General features: G+C 34.7%; 1 protein-coding gene across 1 annotated transcript in view; it reads left to right on the plus strand.

Moving 5' to 3' along the window:
• LOC129805668 (discoidin domain-containing receptor 2) overlaps positions 1-23,318 on the plus strand; it is a 226,134-nt gene that overhangs the window by 58,145 nt on the left and 144,671 nt on the right. Inside the window, exon 2 of the mRNA XM_055853714.1 lies at positions 7,017-7,324. Coding sequence (XP_055709689.1) covers positions 7,222-7,324 — 103 coding nt within the window. The 5' untranslated portion in view covers positions 7,017-7,221. The remainder of the gene's footprint in view (positions 1-7,016; positions 7,325-23,318) is intronic.

Consider the following 23,318-nt stretch of genomic DNA (forward strand, 5'->3'; position numbering starts at 1 on the left):
AATCAGATTTGAGAGACTCTAATGTATGTAGAAGGACTCTTTTAGATTCTCTACTACTTCCAGTAGCTTTAATTCTAAACAAGAAGTTAAGACGATTAAATAAAAAAGGTAATACCAGGGGCATGATATTTCTTGTATTTCCCATATGTTTCTAGCGCGCCGAAAAAACTTTTGGGTTTATTAGCTGATTTCTGTCAGTATAGAATAAACTAACAAAAAATATAAATGAAGAATAAAAGCCAACTTAATATTGAATAGGCAACCGAAAACCCCAAATTGGTAACCTACCCAGTTTTCGAGAAATCTCGTGAAATGTTTATGAAAATAGGGAAAAATTTACACTAAAATCGGCAGCATTTTTCAGTGCTAATGTCACCCCCCTGGGTAATACAGTAGTTGTAGATCTTTGAGTATGATATTTGATATATTACTAAAGTGTAACATACGACATAATTGACAGTTCTTAGCGCAGACGACGAAAAGGCAAATCAACCATCCCTGTTCCTTGATCCTTATATATATATTTAATTTTTCTAAAATATGTAATTCCTCTAAATTCGATGTGTATTCAGCAAAGTCTTCTGGTTTCAGCATACCCTACTTTACCTTATTTTTTTTCAGATTTCGATGTTAGAGAGCCAGAAGCATTTGAGTGGAAGACTGAGTATAGGGTGTGATTTGGTTGTGAAAATCATCCATAGGTAGTCAAGCTAGTCAGTCAGGGTGGTTATTTGTGTTGTCAACTCAACGACAGTATATTAATAATATTCAATTCCATACTTCCTCTACTTGGGGGTGCCTTTAGTGAGTGTGGAGTAAAGTGGAACGAACTATTGTGGTGAAATATTTGTGCAAAAGTGTATGGAGAAAAGGGGATTTATGGAAAATATGGTTATATATATAGCAGATACGATGGTGTATCGCAAGTTTCACATAAATTTTCAATTATTCAATCGATTCGAGAAATGTCTATAAATGCAAATCAATTTGTTCGATATGGTGTATATGCGAGGGTGAGTCTCCATAGTGGTGGGCTCAAATGGTTGCAATTTCATTGTGATTATAAGGGATGACTGTGTATAGAATTTTCAGGGGGTATATACTGTGTGTCACAGTGTGGCACACATATGGAAAATTATACGACCCATTCGGATTATTTTGCTGAGAAAGGGAGAGGGTGGGTATCGTATAAATAGCTTGGAAATCCAAATGTAAGAGCCACATATGTTCAAATAAAAACAACAATACACCAAATCAATTAATTTGAGCTCTCTGCTCTTGGCTTTCTCACCATTACCAAGTCTCCTACGTCTGGAGCACTCAACCCCTCTGCCAGCACTGTAAAATGTAAGACTCTTGGACCAATAGTTCAATGCATTAACTACACTGACACAAGTGTCCGTGGACTAATTGAGAATTATTTCCAGATTAACGCTCAATTATGCCCCTCTTGCTGAGGATTTATTTCCACTATATATCGCCTTTGCGAATCTATCCTAACTAATTTAGAAGAGATCTTAAGTCTGTGACGAATTAAAAAGGTTGAATGTACTTAAGGGTACATTCAATGCGCTAAGCATCCTCGAAAATGTATAGTGTAACATTGAACATGAAGTTCGGAATATTGTTATACCAACATTAAATATATATAGATTCCTTCCTCGTTGAAATCGCAAGATGGGAAGCTGCTTAATGCACATGTTATTATGGCAAGCCATAGTCAATACCATTGCAACCGATATGTGCATATTGATTCTCTTAATATTCGTTAGCAATAGGAGCGGTGTAATATGCTAGTTTAGGATTTATCACAATTTCAAAATATTTATACACATTAAAATATGGCAATGATGGCAGGGTCAAGTTGACTGTATAAAGTTGAAATACGGTTCTGTAACAGGGACTACGATATTTATTCATTCACAGAACTAAAGATGTCAAATTGAATTGTATACTGACCATGTAGAATACTTTTAGCACTCAATTCTTGACCCCTTAAGGACCTTCTTAAGAACTATGGAGGAGTGTACTCGTCTGGCTTATAAACTAAAAACGGCTTTTTGTAAAATGTATTGCTATTATAATAGCCCTTTTTGTTCTGGGTTTGCTTGTTAATGAATACTGAAGTAAAGCTAATCCTGTTTAAGATATTTTAACTTCAATCTAAATATATCTAGGTCAGAATTTGGGTATTTAGTAAGGAATTCCAAGCAAATAATGGATAGAACCTTTTCAATATTAGTAAAAGTTTATTAATTTGTGTGGGACTGTCAAAATCCATGATCAACCTATAATTCATTGTTTCGACAACAATTGCAGATTATTGGTCTAGGGCGATTCATTTCACTAATAGGTTGATACGTGTTACTAACTTTTATTTTTCATTTAAACTCTTCTAATAATATAGCATTATCATTTAAAGTTATTCTATGTTACACTAAAGGACGGTTCGCCCTACGGATAAGATGTATCAAACAAAAATTAAATTTCCTAAAAGCTAGAACTTTGCCACATATCCTGAACTGATCTGAACCTATATATGAACTTTTTCCTAATGAACCGTACCGTAGATGTGTGTGACTTGGGGGTGACTTTACCACCCTACTGTTCATAAGCTTGTCTTTAATTATAGCAATTAAGAGTGGTTTTTACCGATTTTATCTACTATGTGCGATTAGTGAAGACCATCCTTAAGTACAAAAATTAAAGAAAAACTTACGAACGGCAGAGTGGGAAAGTCACCTACATTTACGGTATCTACGGTATACTTTGCGAATATCCTGGATTTTAGAAGGGTTACTTCACTTTTCAAATCCCTTCCTGACCGCGATCCCATTTATGTGTATTCATCTTTCCACTATTAAACCAATTCTTTCTATTGTTCTATATTAGTATTTTTCCTCTAAGACTACTAACCAAACACTCCATAGAAAAATAGATCCCTTGTTTGTTCACTTAGTGGCTGCCATTTTCAGCTTGGGCTGGCTTTTTTCGAATCTTTTATTCTTCCGAGTTTACCTAGTTCTACGGGTCCTATCCAACTCTCAGAAGTAAATATCTCTGGTGTATGTGGCTGATGAATAAATTTTTGATTGGTAACTACATTTTTGATGTTCCTTAATCAAACGTGGATCAATCATCACAACTGATAACAATATCTCAACATAAATCGATCGCACGGCTTTAGAATCGTAAAACACCTAAAACCAAATAATAAGAGTGTTTCAGATTAGAAAGATGGACATGAAGAAAAAGTTCCTATTGTTATTATCCCCATTATCCTGTCAGTCCTTACTTAATTGTCTGAAATGTAAGTCCTTAGCAAACAACCAAATGTCATGAATTTGGAAGTTGGATTTTATTGTAGCACGCATGCTACAGGCTCACAGGTAAATATGCTGGAGGAGCTTTCATTGTTAGCTATTGAGACAGAATCGAGTTCCATTGCCTTGTTCCAAGACCAAGAGAGCCACAGATTTGGCATCTTCTCTGATTTTGTCAAGCAAATACGCCCCAATAGATGATAGATAAATTATGGTAATAGATAGTAATAATACATAGTAATAATAAAGAATAATAATAGATAAGGACGACGAGGACTATAATATCGTCTAAAGAATATTGTAGGGAAAATTAGATATCATAATAATTTTTGAATTAACTGATTTGATTTGTTTTAATTAGGGCCTAGGGACGAAGGAACACTTCTAGGACGGGGAACCCCTATTGACACTTTTGTCAAAGTGTTGAAATTTATTTAATGTATATCTTATAAAATGTTAGTAATATGATGTAGTAATACAATCAGATTTCATATCCCAAATGGTAGGGGAGGGGGCAAAAAGTCACAAAACGAATATTTTATTTTTTTACAAGCTACCCGTCCACCTCCGAAATTTCCAATCAGCACAGTTTTATAGGAAATTTACCGCTCTACAACTCTGTGAAAGTCATTTTCTACTATTTTGTAAGGAAATATATTTATCGAGCCGTTTTCTAAAAGGTAATTTTGTGACCATTCTCAAAAATGCTGGGGCAAATAGTATCAGACATGGGGTATCATCATATTTTGATTCGCTTTATTACGGAATTCCGTAAATTTAAGTAAAATACCAAGATTACATATTTTCATAGGAAATTTATTCTTCTACACCTTTGTAAAACACCGTTTTCTCTATCTGAGCGAGAAAAACGCATTTTAAGCAATTTTACAAAAAAAAAACACACAAAAGACTGCAAATTGTTTGACCAATGCAAACAACAAGCAGCGACACATAGCATTGACGTTTCTTTCCACCTTGGGACATAAGAAATTGTTTCGGTTTTTGTTACTTTTTGCTCCATAGCTTTTGTTACTTTTTACCCCAAGTGGTCGTTTTTAATAAAAGGATTTCTGGAGAAAAGAATCTTTGGAAAATTCTAAAATAGATATCTGATTCGTATTCAAAGAATATCCAGGTAATTTGGGAAATATTCATCAGTGCATCAAATTTAAAATAAGTAGGTCATAATCGATATCTCCTGCACGGAAAATATTTCAAAAATAGGGCTAAAAATTTCGATATTTTTTTTTATTTTCTAAATTCCTTGTTCAAATTTAAACAAACTTACGACATTGAAGAAGACCTAGGGGAAACTGGGGCACCACCAAACACGGGGTACCACCAAACACTGCGATTTTTAATCAGATATTGGATATCAGAGGATAAGACCGATAGGAATTTATAGGCACTATAGGGATGCTTGTCTACTGAAGAAATAGTTGAGATAATCCAAGTAGTTTAGAAATAAAAATTAGTGTTTGGTGGTACCCCATGTTTGGTGGTGCCCCAATTTCCCTTATAGAGGCTGTCTATGGGAAAAATTTTAAGTCGCTATCTTATTTATCTTGGCAGATATTGAATTTTGAAATTTTCGATTTGTGACTTTTTGCCCCAGTTTCCCCTACGGAGTGTAAATTATCGGTCGGATTCTTAGGTTGGAAGGATTGAGAGGGAATGGACTCTCTTAGGGCATCTAGTCGCCACATATTCTAGTACCCAGCCAGATTTCCCCGGGAGATCCAAGTCCACACGTCCTTCTCCTGTGACGATCTACATCAGACTGACTATCTCTCAACTCTCCAAGTTATAAGCACAATGACAAAGACCACGAAGGCAATGAGACCGCAACGGCTTAAAAACGGGATAGGAACGGATTGGAATAGTAACTTTTACAAGAGCCAGGATTTTTGTAAACGTATACAATTCATTGGAAATAGGTTTATAGGGGTAGATGGTCAATAGGTGTACCTTTGTTCCTAGTATAAATTATTGTTTTTTTGGTCTCATTCAGGACTTGACATTTGGCACTCTTTACGAGTTTATTACGCATCACTTTCGTCCTCTAACGGCCTTGGTCTAGTCCCCGGCGAGTGGCCCTCAAAGTTGAAGCCAATTTCTTACTTTCACATACAAATGCGTATGGGATTTTTTCTGCACTAGTGATCGTTATGCTAAATATTTAAAAAGTGAGAAGTTTTTCCGTATTATAAGATACCTTTCCGTATGAAGGGATAAATATACTAAATTTTTGTTTAAATAAATTTTTTCCTTGAAGCACTGTGAGTTGAATCCGAGATCAATTTAAGAATTGGCTACAAATAGCCCCATATAAAAAGGCCAACTTTCCAGGCGCTTGGCCTTGGTCCATCGACGCTAGGGTCTGCTTGATCTTTTCAAAGCATATAATCTACAGATAAAGACTTTTCTGCTGGTTGTCTAACTATCTAACCCGGGTCGGGTTTGAAATTGCCAAGAAGCAAGTGGTTGGAGCTTTATATGAATTCAGAAAGGCCATTCTATTATAAGTATCTGAGTTAAATTTATTAGATGTTAACTAAACTACAAAGAGAACATTTCATTTAACCATAAATATATTGTTAGAGTACCAAAATAATACTGCTACAGTCTCAGTTCCTTAAATGGCATTTCCTAAATTCTCCACATAGTTTGGTCGTCCTATTGGCGATGCTACTGAGTGAAATTGCCCATATTTCAGTAAACATACTTGAGAATATGGAGTGGACTGAGAAATCGAAAAGTTGTACTATAGAGGAGAGTGCGTCTGAATTGTGATAGTTTCGGTTGAAAGGAGTGAAATGTTGTGTGGGCGACTACAGAACATTCCATGTTGAGGGGTTGAGCAATTGCTCAGATGGGGTGGTTTTTGGAGAATCTTGCCCCCTATATATATAGTACATTCTTATACACAGTGTATCAAAAGTGTCTATGTGTTGGGGTACTCCTGTGAAAGTATTGAAGTGAGACGCTTTTGGAGAATGCTCTTCTGTACTTGTTGCCGCTCCAGTTCAAATGTGTACTACACTTGGCAACGACTACTTCAGGGCGGTATGGGCTATATGGGGTGGGATACGAAAGAGATTTTCAAGCGCATTTGGGGGGAAGAGAGAGAGAATTGGAATTGGAAGCACTTTTCCACGGGTTGTGGCATACTGTTTCTCGGAAAATTACACCACACACATATATACATATTTTCTCTCTATCTCTGTCTCACCTTCTCCACTCATTTATCCTCCAATTTGCTCCCCACCTTCCTGACACAATCCAGCTTTTCCACCATCAAGTAAATCCCAAATCCTTCTGGCGTCTCCATTACGTATTCTACGTGTGTATGTATTTCCACGGGAAATGGATATTTTCGCATTTTGTTTTTCTTTAATTTAATAATAAAGGGAGGGAATGAAAAAAGAGAGGTACTTGTACATCAATTTAGCACTTCTAGAGCCGGAAGAGAGCAACCTAAGAGCAAAAAGGAAGCTTAAAAAAAACCGTTGTAGGGAAAAAAAAGTGAGGTTAGATGAAAGTCAGGTTAGGTAGGGTAGGTGGGGTGTAATTAAATTTTTCATTTAATATTTTTCACTTTTTCTGTTGCCTTCTGCTTGTTTAACTTTCATCCTCGACATTACCCATATATACGCCAACTTACCGACTTGCCGTTCCTTTAATGTTTTGCAGGTGAGGCAGAAAGGTGACGACACTGCGCCGCCATCTCCATTGGCGTCGTCATGAGCGTCATCAACGACGCCGCCAGTGTTGTGCGAAAAATGCAATTGGCGCTGTTTGAAGGATAAATAAGGAGGTGGTGTGACTAAGGTGTTGTGCTGAATTGAACCACTGAAGAGAGCATCTCTCAGCCAATTTTTACATACATGGTAATAAGATGACGATCACAAAATCAGCGAATTTACTGCATCAGCTCATCACCATTGGCTCTATTTGGCTCCTCATCTCACATCTCAGAGTTGGTGCAGCTTTAGATCTCGGTAAGGGAATGATTTGATTTTTTTTTTCACCTCCATATAGCTTCTATTTTACAACCAATGTTATTCCATTTGTGAGTTTTGCTCATGCTAAGAAAATTGAGGTATTTCTTTGAGATTTCAATCAAGGGAAAAGATGAGTTTCAATTCACACTCAAGATGACTGACATTTCGTTTCAATCAGCAATATCTCTTAATCAAAGACTTTCGGAAGACTTAATCTAATTGAACACATCTATATGGGATCTTTCCAAGAATATTAAATTTAGGAACGCAATTAGGACGTTTTCTTTGTATGTTACATATCTTTCATGGACCGCTTAGCTTGAGGCTAGTTCAAACCACAAACTGTTCTTATCACGATTCTCATGTCCCAGATCAAGCTTCTATATTTTTATATAACATGCCTTGTGAGAATTATGCATAATATCTTACAAGACATATTTAGCCCTATGTTTAACCTGCTGTATGAAATAGTGACTGCTTACATTTGTAAAGTAAGTATTTCCTGAGACTATTGTACGGATAATTCAACTTGAGGAGTATTATGGACTTATTATGGGTGTAAACATACCCTTGTCTTCACGACACAACTTCTCGCTCTGTACTGTTGAGATTCTTAATGAAGTAAATATTCAAATCTCCCCCTAAACTACTCTTAGGGCTTATCCATGTGGAGGGACAATAGTCCACATCACCAACATCTCATTTTATCGATAATACAACATGGTATCGAGCTCTTAAGATCTTTCACTTACTGAAGGCAAAATTCAATTAGTCCAGATAGTCAGATATGGGCATCAAGGGGTAGTATGTTATACGTTTGTCAATTCAGGCAATTTCTAAGTAAATCTTGTTAATACAGCTTTTGACTATTTCTCCTACCAACTTTAGTTATAGGTGTTTTGGGAACCATAACACTAATCATTTAATTGAGGAAAACTTGTAAGGTTAATCAAATTATATTTGCCAGAATTGATTTAGGTACTTTAAAATTTTTCAGTTACTCTTTTTTTTTAAATTGTGATCTTTAAATTTGAAAATACGAATCCTAATATAAAATAAGTGTTTTTTTATGATAAATTTGGAGGAAATTCCAAGGACATACCCTAACCCAAATAGAATCAATACAACAGTTTGTTATAAACCGAAAAAAGTCGAACTATTGTTATTACTGTTTTTTTTATGCAATATAAAAAGTTATATTCGAGCAAGCTTAAAGTTTCTTGAGTCAAACTCCATGAAAAGAACATAATTTCTATAGGGGAAGGTTTTGCACCTTCGTAATGTTGCAGCTTCGTAAAAGTTGTTTTTTTTCCAAGTTACTAAATGAATTGCATCCATGGACATATAATCTAAAAGCTAGTCCTACATCTCACATTTCCTGACAAACTTGGAAGCCTAGGCCTTTTTTCCTGGGTCCAAAAGGCAAAAATAAAAAATGGGCCTAAAATCGTAATTCTGATGTGTAATATTTATGCATTTTTGCACACTGCAAGTGTCTTTTCGAAAAAGCAACTATTCTAAGTTATAGAGGGTTTATTAGGGTTAATATTTACCGTGAAAATTTTTTGTTTAAAGAGGGTCGTTTTTTGAGGGTGGAGGAAAATTCATAAAAATTACCACTCTTGCAGCTCAGGAAAATTGAATTTTGCAGCTTCGTAAAAACATCTGTTAAAATTACTGACAACCGAATTTGAGAATTCCTCAATGTTTTGGGTCACACTGTGCACGCCGCTCGAGATATTTGACTCATCAGAGATTCCACTGAATAAATTCATAAAAAAATTGGGTTTATTAAACAATTTTCACTAAAATCTCGAAGGAAAACACGCACTTCCCCATCAAAATGAGACTTCATTAGATGTTTTTATTTCACTTTTGTCGAATTAAACATTAAGCCTGAATCTGTTTATGGTATGTGTGATTCTTTCATTGCCCATGCGGTGCGTTTTGAGAATTTTTCATCTAATTTGCTTTGTTTTCAAGCGTAATTTTTCACATTTCACTTTAAATTAATCACTGGTAATTCTAAGAATCACTGATGTTCAAAAAATATTCTGTAAGACAGATTCGAGACGTTAGAGAAAAATCAAGGATTACAATAGGTGTGATTACTACTTTCTGACTTATGCAGTGATAAAACTAGATTGCTTATGGTAGATGTGATTCTTTAATTGCTACTTCGATGTATTTTGAGTATTTCTCATTCAATTTTCGTTGTTTTAAAGTGGAAATTCTCACATTTCACTTTAAATTTGTGGCTGGCCATTTTTGAAATCAATTGCGTCCGAAATATGTTCTGTAAGACCCATTGAAGGTGTTAGAGAAAATCTGAGGATTATATCAGGTGTGATTATAAGAGAATTATACCTAACCAAGCTCTTAACGGACGGTCAGAATGCAGGGAAAAGTAGTTTTCCGAGTGTCAAGAAACATGTGTTAGAAAAATAGCTTCAAATTGATTTTTAATGCGTGATACCTCCTACAAAATGGTGAAAAGAAGTAGATGAAAGTTCCATCTAAGTAGTGATGCCCAAATTTTTGTGTCCGGTGTAATGTTTTCGGAGAAAATGAGGCCTACAGAGGTGGGAAAAGTGGTACGAAGCTGAGTTAACCCGGCTACCTTCGTAAAAAATGCCGCTACATTTTCAGTTTCCTGTAGAGGAAAATCCAAGGACTTACAGGAATTTTGTGAGGCAGAATTATGAACCCAATAAGTAAGAGATTTTTGTGATAGTGATATAATTGATTCGGTGTGTGTGGCATACAGTAAAAAATCTTAAATCTTGGACTCCTTTTTTAATACGAACCTTCAAAACCTTCCCCTATTCCTTTGAATTTTTGATCCTTTAATTTTACTGCTTGAACTCAGAGAGCAGCTATATATCGTCTTTTTTCAACTTGCCACCATCCTGGAGCTTAAACGGTAAGAGATATCGACTTCCGATCTTCGCTGAACCAAAATAAAAAAAACAATATCTCTAGACGTTTTTTCCCCATCTCTCCCCTCTCCCTCCCCTAATAACCATGTTTTTTCAGTTTTTCTCAAAATTGGCCCAGGCTTTTCCAATGATTTTCGGAAGTGAACATTTTGTCCAAACATATCTACGACCGGAAAATTCCCTATTTTGAATGATTGAAAGTCAAAGGTCAATCACTTTAGAGGACACATTTTTTAACCGATTTGGTTAAATTTGAATTTTTTTGGACAGGAGTTGAAATTTGGAACCCGGCTGCATCGGTCTTCATCGGTAATGAATCGGTTAAGTACCGATTTTTTTTTAATTTTCAAATGCTTTTGTGATTTATGAATCAATTTGATCTCTAGTAGATTAGTAAGCACAAAAAGATCATGCGAAAAAATAATTCACGGAGAGCTCTATCTCGTAATTTCGATCATCCTGCAAAGCCCGGACGCTTTGCCATCTTTTTTTGAATGGTATTTGGCGAAGGGTTAAATAGAATTTGTAACACTTTATCACCCTTTCAGAAATGAAACAGTATTTTTATCGGACCTTAAGATTTTTTTTTATAAAATAGCGTTAAAGCAGACATTGTGTGAAGGAAGAGAGGTGGAATTTAGAAGAAAAGCATCCTAGAATAGTCATATTTTCGGATTTTCGGGATATTGGCTTTGCGAGATTTTGACTTTTCTGGTTTTTGGCTTTTTGAGATTTTCGAATTCGGGATATTGGTTTTCGAGATTTTGTCTTTCAGGATTTCGTCCTATACGGGATTTTGACTTTCGGAATTTAGACCTATTATGGATTTTGGTTTTTCGGGAATTTCGCTTTCGAAATTTTGGCGTTCGGGATTTTGGTTGGCACTGGTCTCATTCTGTATAGTATAAGGTTATCCAAACACATTTAACTTATAATACTAAAAAATATTAGAAGGAATAATTGAAGGTCATTGTCGATTATGGACCAAATATCCGAAATTTAGAACTCATCAGAAAATTTTGATAAATTACTTCCGTATTACCATAAGAAAATATGTTTTTGTTTAAAGATTTTACCAAGAATCTGCACATAATTCAACGCAATTTTTATCGTTTAATTTTTCATTTTTATTAAAGAAAACTCTCTTAAAGTCAAACTGTTAAAAGCTGCCGGTCCTTTACCCCTTGTTCTCCTCTACAAAAAAAAAGAATCATCCTGAGAAACCTTCCACATTAAGGATTGTTGCTCTGTGGGGGTAATACATTTTAGCTTATGATAAATAAAGCAGGAAGAGACAATTCCTCATGATGCCCTACTAAAAAATACATGGTCAGTGTATGTACATTTTAGCCTTTGACACGCGCGCTCTACAAAGAATTTTGTGATATTTTTATTAATGTATGAGTCGCTCAGTGGATTCTCTCACATGTATACACATTAATTATTAATTCAATTTGTATGTCTGTCCATATTATAGCAATTCCACGATGTAATGTGGATTAGGATGAGAGACAATTTTGGTTTCTGGGAAATAATTTTATAACTCCATAATAAAAGTAGAAGAATTTTTTATGGAAAATTTCATGTTACGGAAATAAATAGAAATTTCCAAATATAGTTTCTGGAAATTTTTTTTTCTATAGTTATTAACAAAATAAGCTCGTGATTACACTCCATATTTAATGCATAAATGTAACAAAGAGAAAAGAGGGGATTATTGAATAATTGGGTTGAAAAAGACGATGGTAGAATGGGTAAGTTGATGAGATATGAATTTTTAATCTGTTACTAAAATGCAGAACTAATTTTAAATGTAGGATGGTGGAGTATTGGGAAAAAAAATAGAACAGAGACCGGGGAAAAATTTCAATCCGGAAGAGGGTTACAAATTCATGAGTCTTGTGTGCACTGGCTTATGGTGGAATCGCAGTTTATTTTGCATGGCTTCACCATATGAATGAATTCCGGCCAGAAAGCCTCTTCACCCGATGGAACACCATAAAATCATACGCTGCCAAAGTGGGCTCGAAGAAGTACTTTGATTTTGAAAAATTCATTGACCATATGAAAAGAAGTGGTGCTGGGTAGAAATCCACAATAAAATGCAATTGGTATTCGCGTGCTTTGAGAATCAAGAGATTTGGTCAGTTTGCCTTTTTTTTTTAGCTTTTTCGCACATGCTCTGATACGTTGAAGATTGGTGACTTTAAAAGAAGGTGGAGAGCCTCAAAAGTCCAAACCAATTATTTCTTCCTCGTTACGTTTTGTTCACCTTCCTGTATTTTATGGTGAGACTTTTTTTGGAAATGGATAAAAATATATGAGCCAGAGAAGGGGATATGTATCGCAAAGAAAATTGGTACGTTTATTGAAGGTATGGAATTTTTTAGATTATTTAGCAGTGAAATATTCTATGTACCAGGGGCCTCTCGACATTTCATTTTCCCATACGTTTTTGCATAGAGGCACTGAAGACTATTGGCAAGTTTTTTCCTAAAGAGAATTGATTTATCAGTCTGATATATTTCGAAATCGTGCATTAAAAGCTATCTAAAAATACATATTTCATAATGTTCGCCGAAATAATACAAGAACTACGAGCAAATTCGTTTAGGTCGACTAAGCGGTGCAATAGCTGCAAAATTTTTACAAGAAAAAGAAAAAAAACCTTCACTTTTTATTGGGCTTGACGGGCCCCTGCTATATGCTAATACTAATTCTATACAACTGATCTCAAGTATTTTAAAGTTTGTCATTTCGAGAACGCGGCTAATCTACTATTGAAAATCGAAAAAAAATCCTGGAAATTTTTAAAATCGCCCTTCGGCGAACGCTATTACCTTATATTATATTAAAACCGTTTATACACTCCTAGATCATGAATATGGCAACTGCAAAATATTAATTAATGAACCGCCAGTAAAGAAATATTAGCGGCATCTACGGTATGAAAAGATATAGATCTGGGGTTTTCTGCAGAGGTTAAAATAATGGTCTTCATTCAAAAGTCAATTTTTAAATCATGCCAGAGCTTTAAGATGATTAAAATTCTCTTAGTTAATATGTTAGTGTAACTGTCTAAAAAAAGAATTTAAAACTTAGAATTTAAATCAGGAAAAAGGATGAAGGAAAATAACCAAAATCAATGCGATGTTACACTTTCTCAGCGTCAGGTTTTTTTTTTAATACGTTATTGAAGAACTTATAGGCACTTTAGTACTTAGAACAGGCCTGAGCTAAAAGAAAAGCCGAAATGAATTTGGTGGTGCCTGTTAGCATTCTTCGAAATTCCGCGAAAATTCACGTAGAGAAAATGAGAGGTTTTTTATTGTGAAAATTATTTAATTCCTTAGAGTTAAGTCATTTTCACAAGAAAATCCTTTTAATAATTTAGTTGAATACATTTATTTAAGTTAATTGTGAATAATTGTCGATATTAGAATGAAAACATTGGGATGAAATTTTGAGCTGGAAGAATCATATTCTTTTGAGCTGTCCCAAAATTCAGGATAGATTTGAGAAAAACCCTTTTGTACAACACTATTTTGGTTAATAAGGAATGCAAAAGTACATATTACAAGAAGAGACACGACCTGCTAATAAGGATAAAATAGAGAAGAAAATATTTTGTCACATTTCAGAGATTTTTTGCAACCGTAGCGCCGCCAGACGTTTGTCAATTGAATTATTTGTGTCTCTATCTCTCTCTCACAGTTGAATTGCGCGCGATTTAAGAACTTTCCATTTAAAATGATATTTTCTGTAAATTTCTTCATATTTCCGCATGATTCAAATAAAAGGGTGTGCAGTGAAAAGCTATCCGTCTTCTGACAAAGATATCAAGAAGACAATTTCTTTCTATATGAGCTTTTATGTAATATTTATCATGGCACCGTGAATGAGCGGGATTAGTGTTACCAGTATGGCTATCTGTAATTTCCAATTGAATTATCAACACAAAATTTCCGATATTACACGAATTTTAACGAGCACATGTCTGACTTAGAAGTTCTTCCCAGCAAAAAAATCAATAGGGTAATGAGTAAATGGGTTAAAACGGTCATAACCCCTATTCTAATTTCATAATGTAATCAGGGATGATAATAGATGAAAGATACTGTAAAATGCTACAGCTTTACAGAACACCATAACTTCCTGTAACTATTAATAGAGGTGCTTAAATCGAAAAATAGCATTTTAGAAATTTCGATGTGGAATATTTAGAAATATCATTCTCCGATTTCAGTAAAATTTCAGTATGTTGTAGCGGATACCAAACCTTCTCTAACGATAGGTCAGATCATTCCCTGATTGATTTTCTCTTACCTGAGGGCCAATTTTTGAAATTCTCACTCGCACCCGCGAGCTCTTTGGTGGCCGAGAGAAATTGACTCGCACACCCCGCAAATTCTTGAGTACGTGCAACGAGTACTTTATGTTATAAAGAAGTCGTTACAGAAAGATTTGAATCTACGGGGTGTGCGAGTGGATTTCTCTCGGCCACTAAAGAGCTCGCGGGTGCGAGTGAGAGTTTCAAAAATTGGGCCTCTGGGTAGCGGTTCTGTAAGTAAAGTGATCGGTTCACTTATATTTCGATGTGATCAATTGTGAGATTATCTTAAAAACAAATAAAAATATTGAATTTTTGACGCATTTTCAGAGATATTCTAACACTTTTTTCTAATATGGAATAATAGGGGAAAGTACTCTCCCTTCGAACGTTCATGCCTTTGAATAATGTAAATTTCTTTTACTTTTCCTGAGAGATTGCCACATGACTTTCTCATAATTATCAATAATTGATGATAAGCTAACTAAAATTTAATAGAAATGTGTTCGTCTCTTAGGGAAACTAAAAGTAATTTCATATTATTTAAAGGCATGAACGTTCGAAGGGAGAGTACTTTCCCCTACATTCCAAAGTGGTGAATAGTTCACTTTCTTGACGAAGCATTCATAATAGGTAGAGTATCTCTGTCCTGCTATAAAAAAATAGAATTATTATTTCCGTAACATATTATACTATAGAAGAAGACTTAGGACAAGGTGGCGGAATCAAATTCAGAACCTTGCCTTGGAATGCCTTGTGATCAAACTTGAACTTCTCCCTGAAGTGGCGGAGGATCGACAAGCGTGGGCTGCTAATTTGGATGTCATGAGTCCGCGACCCCATATAGTGATAAGCGGTTGAAAATGACAATGATTGCTCTCGATTATATTACTCTTTTAAGGTTATATGCAATTTAACCTCAATTTTAAAATAACCTACCAAATAACAAAATAGCGGCAATGATCTTAGATACAGTTTATTACATTTTTCTCAAGTGTACATCTAGTCAAATAATGAAGACCCCCTATATATGCATAGTGATGTATTGGTTCCCTTTTGTGCACCTAAATGTTCTGAATGAGATACGACACAAGAGGGAGAAAAATGCTTTTCAAACATGCCTTTGGAATTTCGAATTAAAATTCAGGAGAAAATTTATTATTGCAGTTTCTCTCGTCTTTGGTGTATCAACAATATAATTTCCTGGTTATCAATGATGTGTTGAGTTTGAGTGGGAATACAAAAAAAAATAATGGTGCAAAAAAGGTTGAGGCAAGGTAAAAAATATTTATTAAAATTTCTCATCATTCCGCAATTCGCAAGGAATGTAAAGTGTGGGGTTGGGGTGTGAAATCAATGAAAGTTAAGCGAAAAAGTGGGTGGTTGGGTGAATGAAAAATTGTGGACCGAAAATGATGAAAGGAGTGGGAAAGAAAGCGATCCCGGAAAATAAATTAGTTTGAAAATTTTAACGACAGCGAAAATGTTTACTCACAATCGTGATTTTCTCTTTTTCTGTCCATTAATTCCAAGGAGCAATAAAATCTCTGTGCTCGTCATAAAATAACGTAAACTTTATTCAAATACAAAATGAATGGATTAAACGCTAATAATCATTTTGTGTCTGTTTTTTGTATTCATTGAGAATCACTTCTATCCCCCTCACCCTTCCTAATATATTTTCCTTTTTCTCCCCATTTCCCTTTGGGTTTTTGGTTCTTCCATAGCAAAAGCCCATCAAAATAGATCAGAGAACTGTTGGAGGAATGACTAATCGACTATTTCTGGGGCGCGCGCAATGTTTCTGCTTCCCATTATTATTATTATTCTTATTTAACGTTGTCTTGATCAAGTGAAACACATTAATAATTTAGTACAACTTTAGGAAAATTGACGGGAGGAAAATGAAAGGAGGCGCGCGCGAGAAAGTGCCAAGAGGGAAAAATAGCAGATGGGCCATGAAGAAGGAAAAAGAGATGATGATGAAGAGGTTCAAAAAGGATATAGCAGCAGGTTTCTTTCTATAGCTATATCGTTCTTTTTGCCCTTCTATCCACCTCCATAATCTTGTATATGGCAAAAATCTCCGGTTCTCTTTTTCCAACTCCCCAATATCCATTACGCCCGATATATACTAGGTCTTTTGCACACTCTGGTGCGGCTGCATAAAACACCCCGTGGTTTTTGATTTCGTGGAAGTGATGAAATTTTTTTTCTTATATGCTCACATTCAGATCACGGTGAAGTGAAACATTGCGCGCGCACGCCCTAAAATAAGCGAAAAAATTCGCATGCAAAGAGCATCAAAATTGATTCCGGGGGGCAAACATCTGAAAGACATATCGGTTGAGAAAAATTCAAAAACATTCTATCTGTTGAAGAAATCTCGTTACTAAACATAACGAAGAGATATGAAGCATAAAACGCCCATATTTTGATATGTTCTCTAATGAGACTTGTGATAAACGCTTTGATACTTGACTGACATAGGGGGCTATTTATTTCGGCTGAAGCAGATTTGGCAGGATTCTGATTAAAATAGTCTGTAAAAATAAAATTTCAATTTTTTAATATCAAATTTTCTAAGCAAGAAAGTAGTAGAATATTTTCTCAGAATGAAAAATTATGAAATAGTGACTTGACATGTTATTTAAATTTAAAGTGATAAACATACAGACTAAAATTGATATTCCTTCTTAAATTGAGCAACTAATCTAACTAACTAGCAACTAATATAATATTTTATATTTTTCATATCCATTTCTTATTCAAAGGGGTGGCAAGGTATTCCAGCTTTGGGAAATGCCAGATTCCATGACTTAGACGTTGTACGTTGTACCTCAAAATTAATTTTGCATCATTTACCGTTTACCAATTTACATCCAATTTATTGAACAGATGAAATCACTCAAAAGATTACCCAAAATAACTTAGGAGTAATACAAGTGATTTTCCGAAAAAAAAATTATTATCGGTTTATTACCGGTTCATAACCGATTGGTAACCATTCATTTTTATCAGAAATTCCAAGACCTTTCCAAAGAGAACAAACATAACACCATTAAGTTGATAAATGCGCTCTTTAGAGTCTTTTTAAGCTTTACCCTTGAACCGTTACGAATGATTCAACGGGATTTTCTTATAAGGACGAAATGTCCACCTAAGTAATATCTAAAACATATCCAAAATTGAAAAAAATCGCACGACGCGTTATCGAGCAATCCAAAAAAGATTATTTTTTCGAGGATCGAAAGGCTTTATCTCGAAACATTTGGCCTCTACAGCTGAAAACAGCCGGACGGACAGACGGAAAACACCGTGACATCTTTTCTCAGAAATCTAGTGAAACGTTGAGAAAAGTAGCGTAGGGGGACGGGGTGGAAGATGGAAATTTTGGGAGGTGAAAAAATCGGGAATGTGTATATAGGGGAAAGTACTCTCCCTTCGAAAGTTCATGTCTTCGAATAATGTGAATTTATTTTACTTTTCCTAAGAGATTTGCACATAATTATCAATAAAATTGATAAAACTAACTAATATTTAATAAAAATATGTAAGTCTCTTAGGAAAACCAAAAGAAAATTCATATTAATCGAAGGCATGAACGTTCGAAGGGAGAGTACTTTCCCCTACTGTGGAGTTTCAGCAGTAATAACATTTCAGTTACTTTTTCCAAAAACCCAAAAATAATACAGCATTAGATTTTATTAAATAATCAAATCAGAAAATTTATTTATAAAATAAAATTGACTTCACTAGACCATAGCCACAAGAATATCTTAGCGGTACCTGGGACTGGAAGTGAACAGAAACCTTACTTCAATTTAGGCAGAGGCTCTATATCTCTGAGCTTCAAATTTTTCTATCAGTATCGTGCGTTCAATTAATGTTTGAGAGTGTTGGCCTAGTAGCACAGAGATATAGCAATAATCCGATAGTGATAGGTCCCTAGTTCAATCCTAGGTAAAAGCAAGACTTTTTTCTTTTTTTTTTTAAAGGTGAAAGATTTGAGTGGCACTTGCTTTGACTAACGTTTATAAAATATAAGAATAAAACGGGCTTCAGACAAGGTTTACCCATATGGATCGAGTTTGCTTACTTTTTATCGGGCAAGGGTTTAGGAAACTTTGGACTTCCGATTCCACATTGAACTCAAATGATTCATTAGATTTTGAAAAATCATTAAAATCCTTTGTTATTTGTAATTTCGAGATCTTTGGGAACTGAGATGAACCTCCAGCTTGAAACAGATTTAATGTACTTGGATATGACCCCTGGCTTTTCTCTTAATTTTACTACTCTTTGATTCTTCGTACTGTTCTTTAATTAGCCAAGCTTTGAACTCTTCCGATGATCTTCTGGCCAATCAGAGAAAACAATGAAATTAAAATATTTTATGGATTTGAATATGTGATTTGGATACTGTTTTAACGTTATATAAATTTAAATTTTGATATTTTAATAGTTTTCTCATAATAAGGCACTTTATTGTATACGATGTATCGCGGAACGAATGAGAACCTAAATTTATAATAAACATATATAGGGTTTATTTTAATTTTTTGAATTATCCGCAATCATACAGTTGCACAAAACCCATTAATTGATTACATTATATAATTAAATTAATTAAATAATTGATATATATCAGTATACTTTGAATGTTTAATGTAATTTATTATAGAATTAATTGACTGCAATGATTAATTAATTGATTAATGACTATTGCAATAAAATATTTTTTAAGCCATGCATTCCTGAAATGTCCCATCTTTTCATGCATACTTGATGCATTACTTGTGAGCAATATCTGATACAAAAAATTACACATTAGGGTAAAGTGATATAATTTGGAATCAGTGTTACAAGTTGGACAATTCTCCGGTACAAATTGGACATGGCTTTTTTCTTGATAAATACAGCACAATTTTTTTTAAGCACAAGGAAGCAAATTATAAAACTAAAGCATTAAAAATATACAAGTAAAAATGAAGTATTAAATTTATCAAGACAAAAAGCCCTGTCCAAATTGTACCATTGTCCAACTTGTACCACTTTACCCTAATTGCGTATTTTGTAATAATTTAACTAAGAGTACCGGCGCTCCTTTGTTTTCCTCTCTGTATCTTCGAATATGTTTCAAATCGGTTTCTGACAATTTTTGTATATTTTTTTTTACATACTTTAGGGTAACTGTAACTGTACCAAATTTCGTCATATATGCATGCAAGGATATTTTTAAGGAGTGTTGCTTGGGACTTTCTAGATAGTTTATCGTCTTTGTTTTCTCAAAAATCATTCTTAATACATTTTAAAATGAATAGAAACATAGGCAAAGCTATGGGTACTATTTCGGCCACCTTGATTTTCATAGTTCCTTACCATTTCGGAATTCTTCCAAAGTCTTTTTCACATTATCTCGTTCGTCAAAGTAACATTTTTTGAGCATTATATAATCTCTAAAAATTAATGGAAATTTGAGGAGCAATACAAGTGGCCGAAATTGCAAACTGACCGAAATTTGGTACACTTACTCTTATAGTGCTAGAATAAAAAATAAGCTTACGTACAGCAGCGGGCAGTCACCCCAGGAGATCAAAGATACCTGCAACTACGGTACATTTAAAGATAAAACCCAGTTTCTCAATATAGTTTAAAGTTTCGAACATCCAAAGTTCTTTAGAGTTATGAGCAAAGGTCTAGGAATTCTTAATAAAGATTAAAGTGAATTCACCTACTAATCAATCAGTAGCTGATTTTTTATCGGAAATTTAATGTCGCAACAACAAAAATAAAAAACAAAACGTTTAGGGATTTTTGAAGTGATTTTCGTTTATCTTTTATTTTTTGAGATTCTCTTTAGATCATTATGTCGGCTTCAGACTGGAAGTTTAGCCCAGTTCCCGAAGGTCTCAAAAATCTTAATAATAAGCAATTTTATTGATTCAATCAGAGGTGTGCAAGAACCGTTAAAAACCGAATAAACGTCAAAATAAGTTTGTTCTGGTAGCGTTTTGACCATTGACGTACGTACATGTTTCATTTGACGTTTATTCGGTTTCAACGGTTCTTGCACGCCTCTGGATTCAATCTTAACCAACAATTTCCTAAAAAATCATGCTTGATGAGGAATTAGAGGAGTTAAGCCTGATAGTTAAGCCTTAGGTCTGAAGCCAGTATTACAATAAACTTACTTGTGTGGTACTACACCCATTTAATTCTTATAACCGATACGTTACGTCACCCCAATAAATTATAAGAACAGGAAAAAACTTTTCATTTAAATTGTATCTCAAAGGAAATACCTTTGACTAAATGAGCACAAAAATTCTCATAATTCATTCGGAGAAATATTTGAGATATTATGAGGATTGTTGTCCTCAACTCATCAGATGCTGTCCCCCTGATTTATTCTGGAAATTCCGAGTAAAAGAAGATTGTGGTGTTTTTTTTGGGATGAGGGAAGGGAGAGTTTGTAGAGTCATTCACTGATGTTGGGGATAATAATGTGAATTTATTGTAGAGGTTTTTTTTTTTATTTTAGTTTTCGAATGAGAGCAAAACTTGCATCTGTGTATGGCCATATAAAATACGTAGAAATGCGCAAAGAAAATGCGAGCAAAATGATGTTAAAAATGCTAATAAATCACAAACTAACACACTTTACCATTTTCCAACATGCCAAGTTCTATGCCTTCGAAAATTGTAAATGAAATATTCTCTGTGTTGCTGTTGTTGATATGAAGAATGCAATTTTGAAATGTGTAAGGGGGAATTGTGTACAAAACTCAAGACGGGAGGGTAATTAAGAAACATGAGTTGTCAATGAAAGTAACATGGTAACATGTGTTCTATGGGTGAGATTTTCCTTCGAGAAAAAGAGATGGAGGAGTGTACCTCATCTACATTTTCTACTCCTAATGGGATAGAGGATCTTCTTTTGAAGGATGCAAATAAAGCATCCAACTTTATATATAGCACCCGTGGAAAGTTCCTCCTTCATTTCTCTCTTTTTCGGAGGCTCCGTTTGTGTTCGCATGTGAATATTTGTTGCAATGATGATGAGAAATGTGTAAGTGCAGTAGAGGAGCACATTGGAGGCGGTACACGAGATGAGCAATTGCCAGGAAGGGAAGGCAGCAGCCAAAAGAGATTGCTATATAAAAGAAGTTTTTCCAACATAGTAAAAGGAAGAAACAAGAGAAATGTGCATTTGCCGGCAACATTGACTTTGGTGTGTGTGCTGGTGGCATATTTATAATTAAATTCATTAACAGCCCAGCTGAAAAAGGCAATTAGATCCCCCCGTTGACTGTTTATAGGATTCCACTATAATGAGATAATGAGATAAGAGCGAGAGCATGAGGAATGAAATTAAATATTATATTGGGTTACAGCGTCATCATATATCACTTGTCTCATATGTATACACTTTGCGCCATTCAACTCTTAGTTCTCAGGCATTCCTCCCCCCTTTGATCAAATTTAGATCCCATAGAGATAGAAAAAAAGAAGATGTCAATCTGCAATTAGGGCACAATCTGAAAGAAATCAAAATAATTTCTAATGGGAACCATCCTATTATATTTCCATATATAGAACTTTTAGCCGGAAGCGTGAGTATTTGACCTGCAAATTCGCATAATTTAGGATTGCATTTTAATTGCTGTATAAATTTATAAATATTCTGGTCAGAGTTTACTAGAACCCAGTGAATATGGATTAATTTCATATGCATCGGAAAAATGTGTGGGAATACAAAAAGCCATGCAGTATTCATAACTTTATTTTTGTCCTTCGTACAATGTAAAACAATTTGTCAAGATAAACGTATCAATTTTCAGATCTTCAGATTTATTGTTTGTAGTTTTTATATCATTCTCATTATTGTACTTGTTAATTTTCAGAGTGGTTTAGTGGAAATTTTACACATTAAATGGGAAAATGTGAAATATTTAAAATTTGGTATAATAGTATTGTTTGAGCTTAAAAACGGGTGGCAAAGCGTCCCGGCTTTGCAGAATGCTCGAACACGTTACTTTGACGCTGTATATAAAAAGCACTTTCGCTTCATTTACCGTTACCGGTGCCCAACTGATTAATTGAACAGATTGAATCATTCAAAAGATCGCCCAAAATAGCTTAGGAGTAATATAATTGAATTTGAGTTAAAAAATAGTTTTCGGTTATGAATCACTCTTTACCTCTTCGACCTATTCCATAATCGATTAAAACCGGTTCAGTTTTTTTTGGAAATTCCAAAACTTTTCAACTTTTCAACTTTCGGAAATTTTTCAACCTTTGACCTTGAAAAACCTTTTTTATGTATGATTCAACGGGATTTACTTATGAGGACGAAATATTTGTCTGAGTAACCTCTAAAACATATCCAGAATTGAAAAAAGTCTCCGACGCATTTTCGAGTAATTCCAAAAAACATGGTTATGGTTGGGAACTGGAGGGGTGGGGGAAAGTGAGAGAAATGTTAACGATCCTTCGGTCGACTAACGGGTTGGTGAGGTCTTCAGAAGGTCTCAAGTCTCTATGTCTAACCGTTTCGCCTCCAGAGCTGGCAACAGCCGGACGAATCAGACGAACAAACAACGTAACATCAAAAAACTCGGAACTTCAGATTTCTGGAATTTTACCAAAATACGACTTCTTGGGGGATAATGAGTGGAGAAATGTATATAATTCAAAATCGAGGGATTACAAATGTACT

Source organism: Phlebotomus papatasi, chromosome 3, assembly GCF_024763615.1.
Source record: "Phlebotomus papatasi isolate M1 chromosome 3, Ppap_2.1, whole genome shotgun sequence".
Classification (NCBI taxonomy): Eukaryota; Metazoa; Arthropoda; class Insecta; order Diptera; family Psychodidae; genus Phlebotomus; species Phlebotomus papatasi.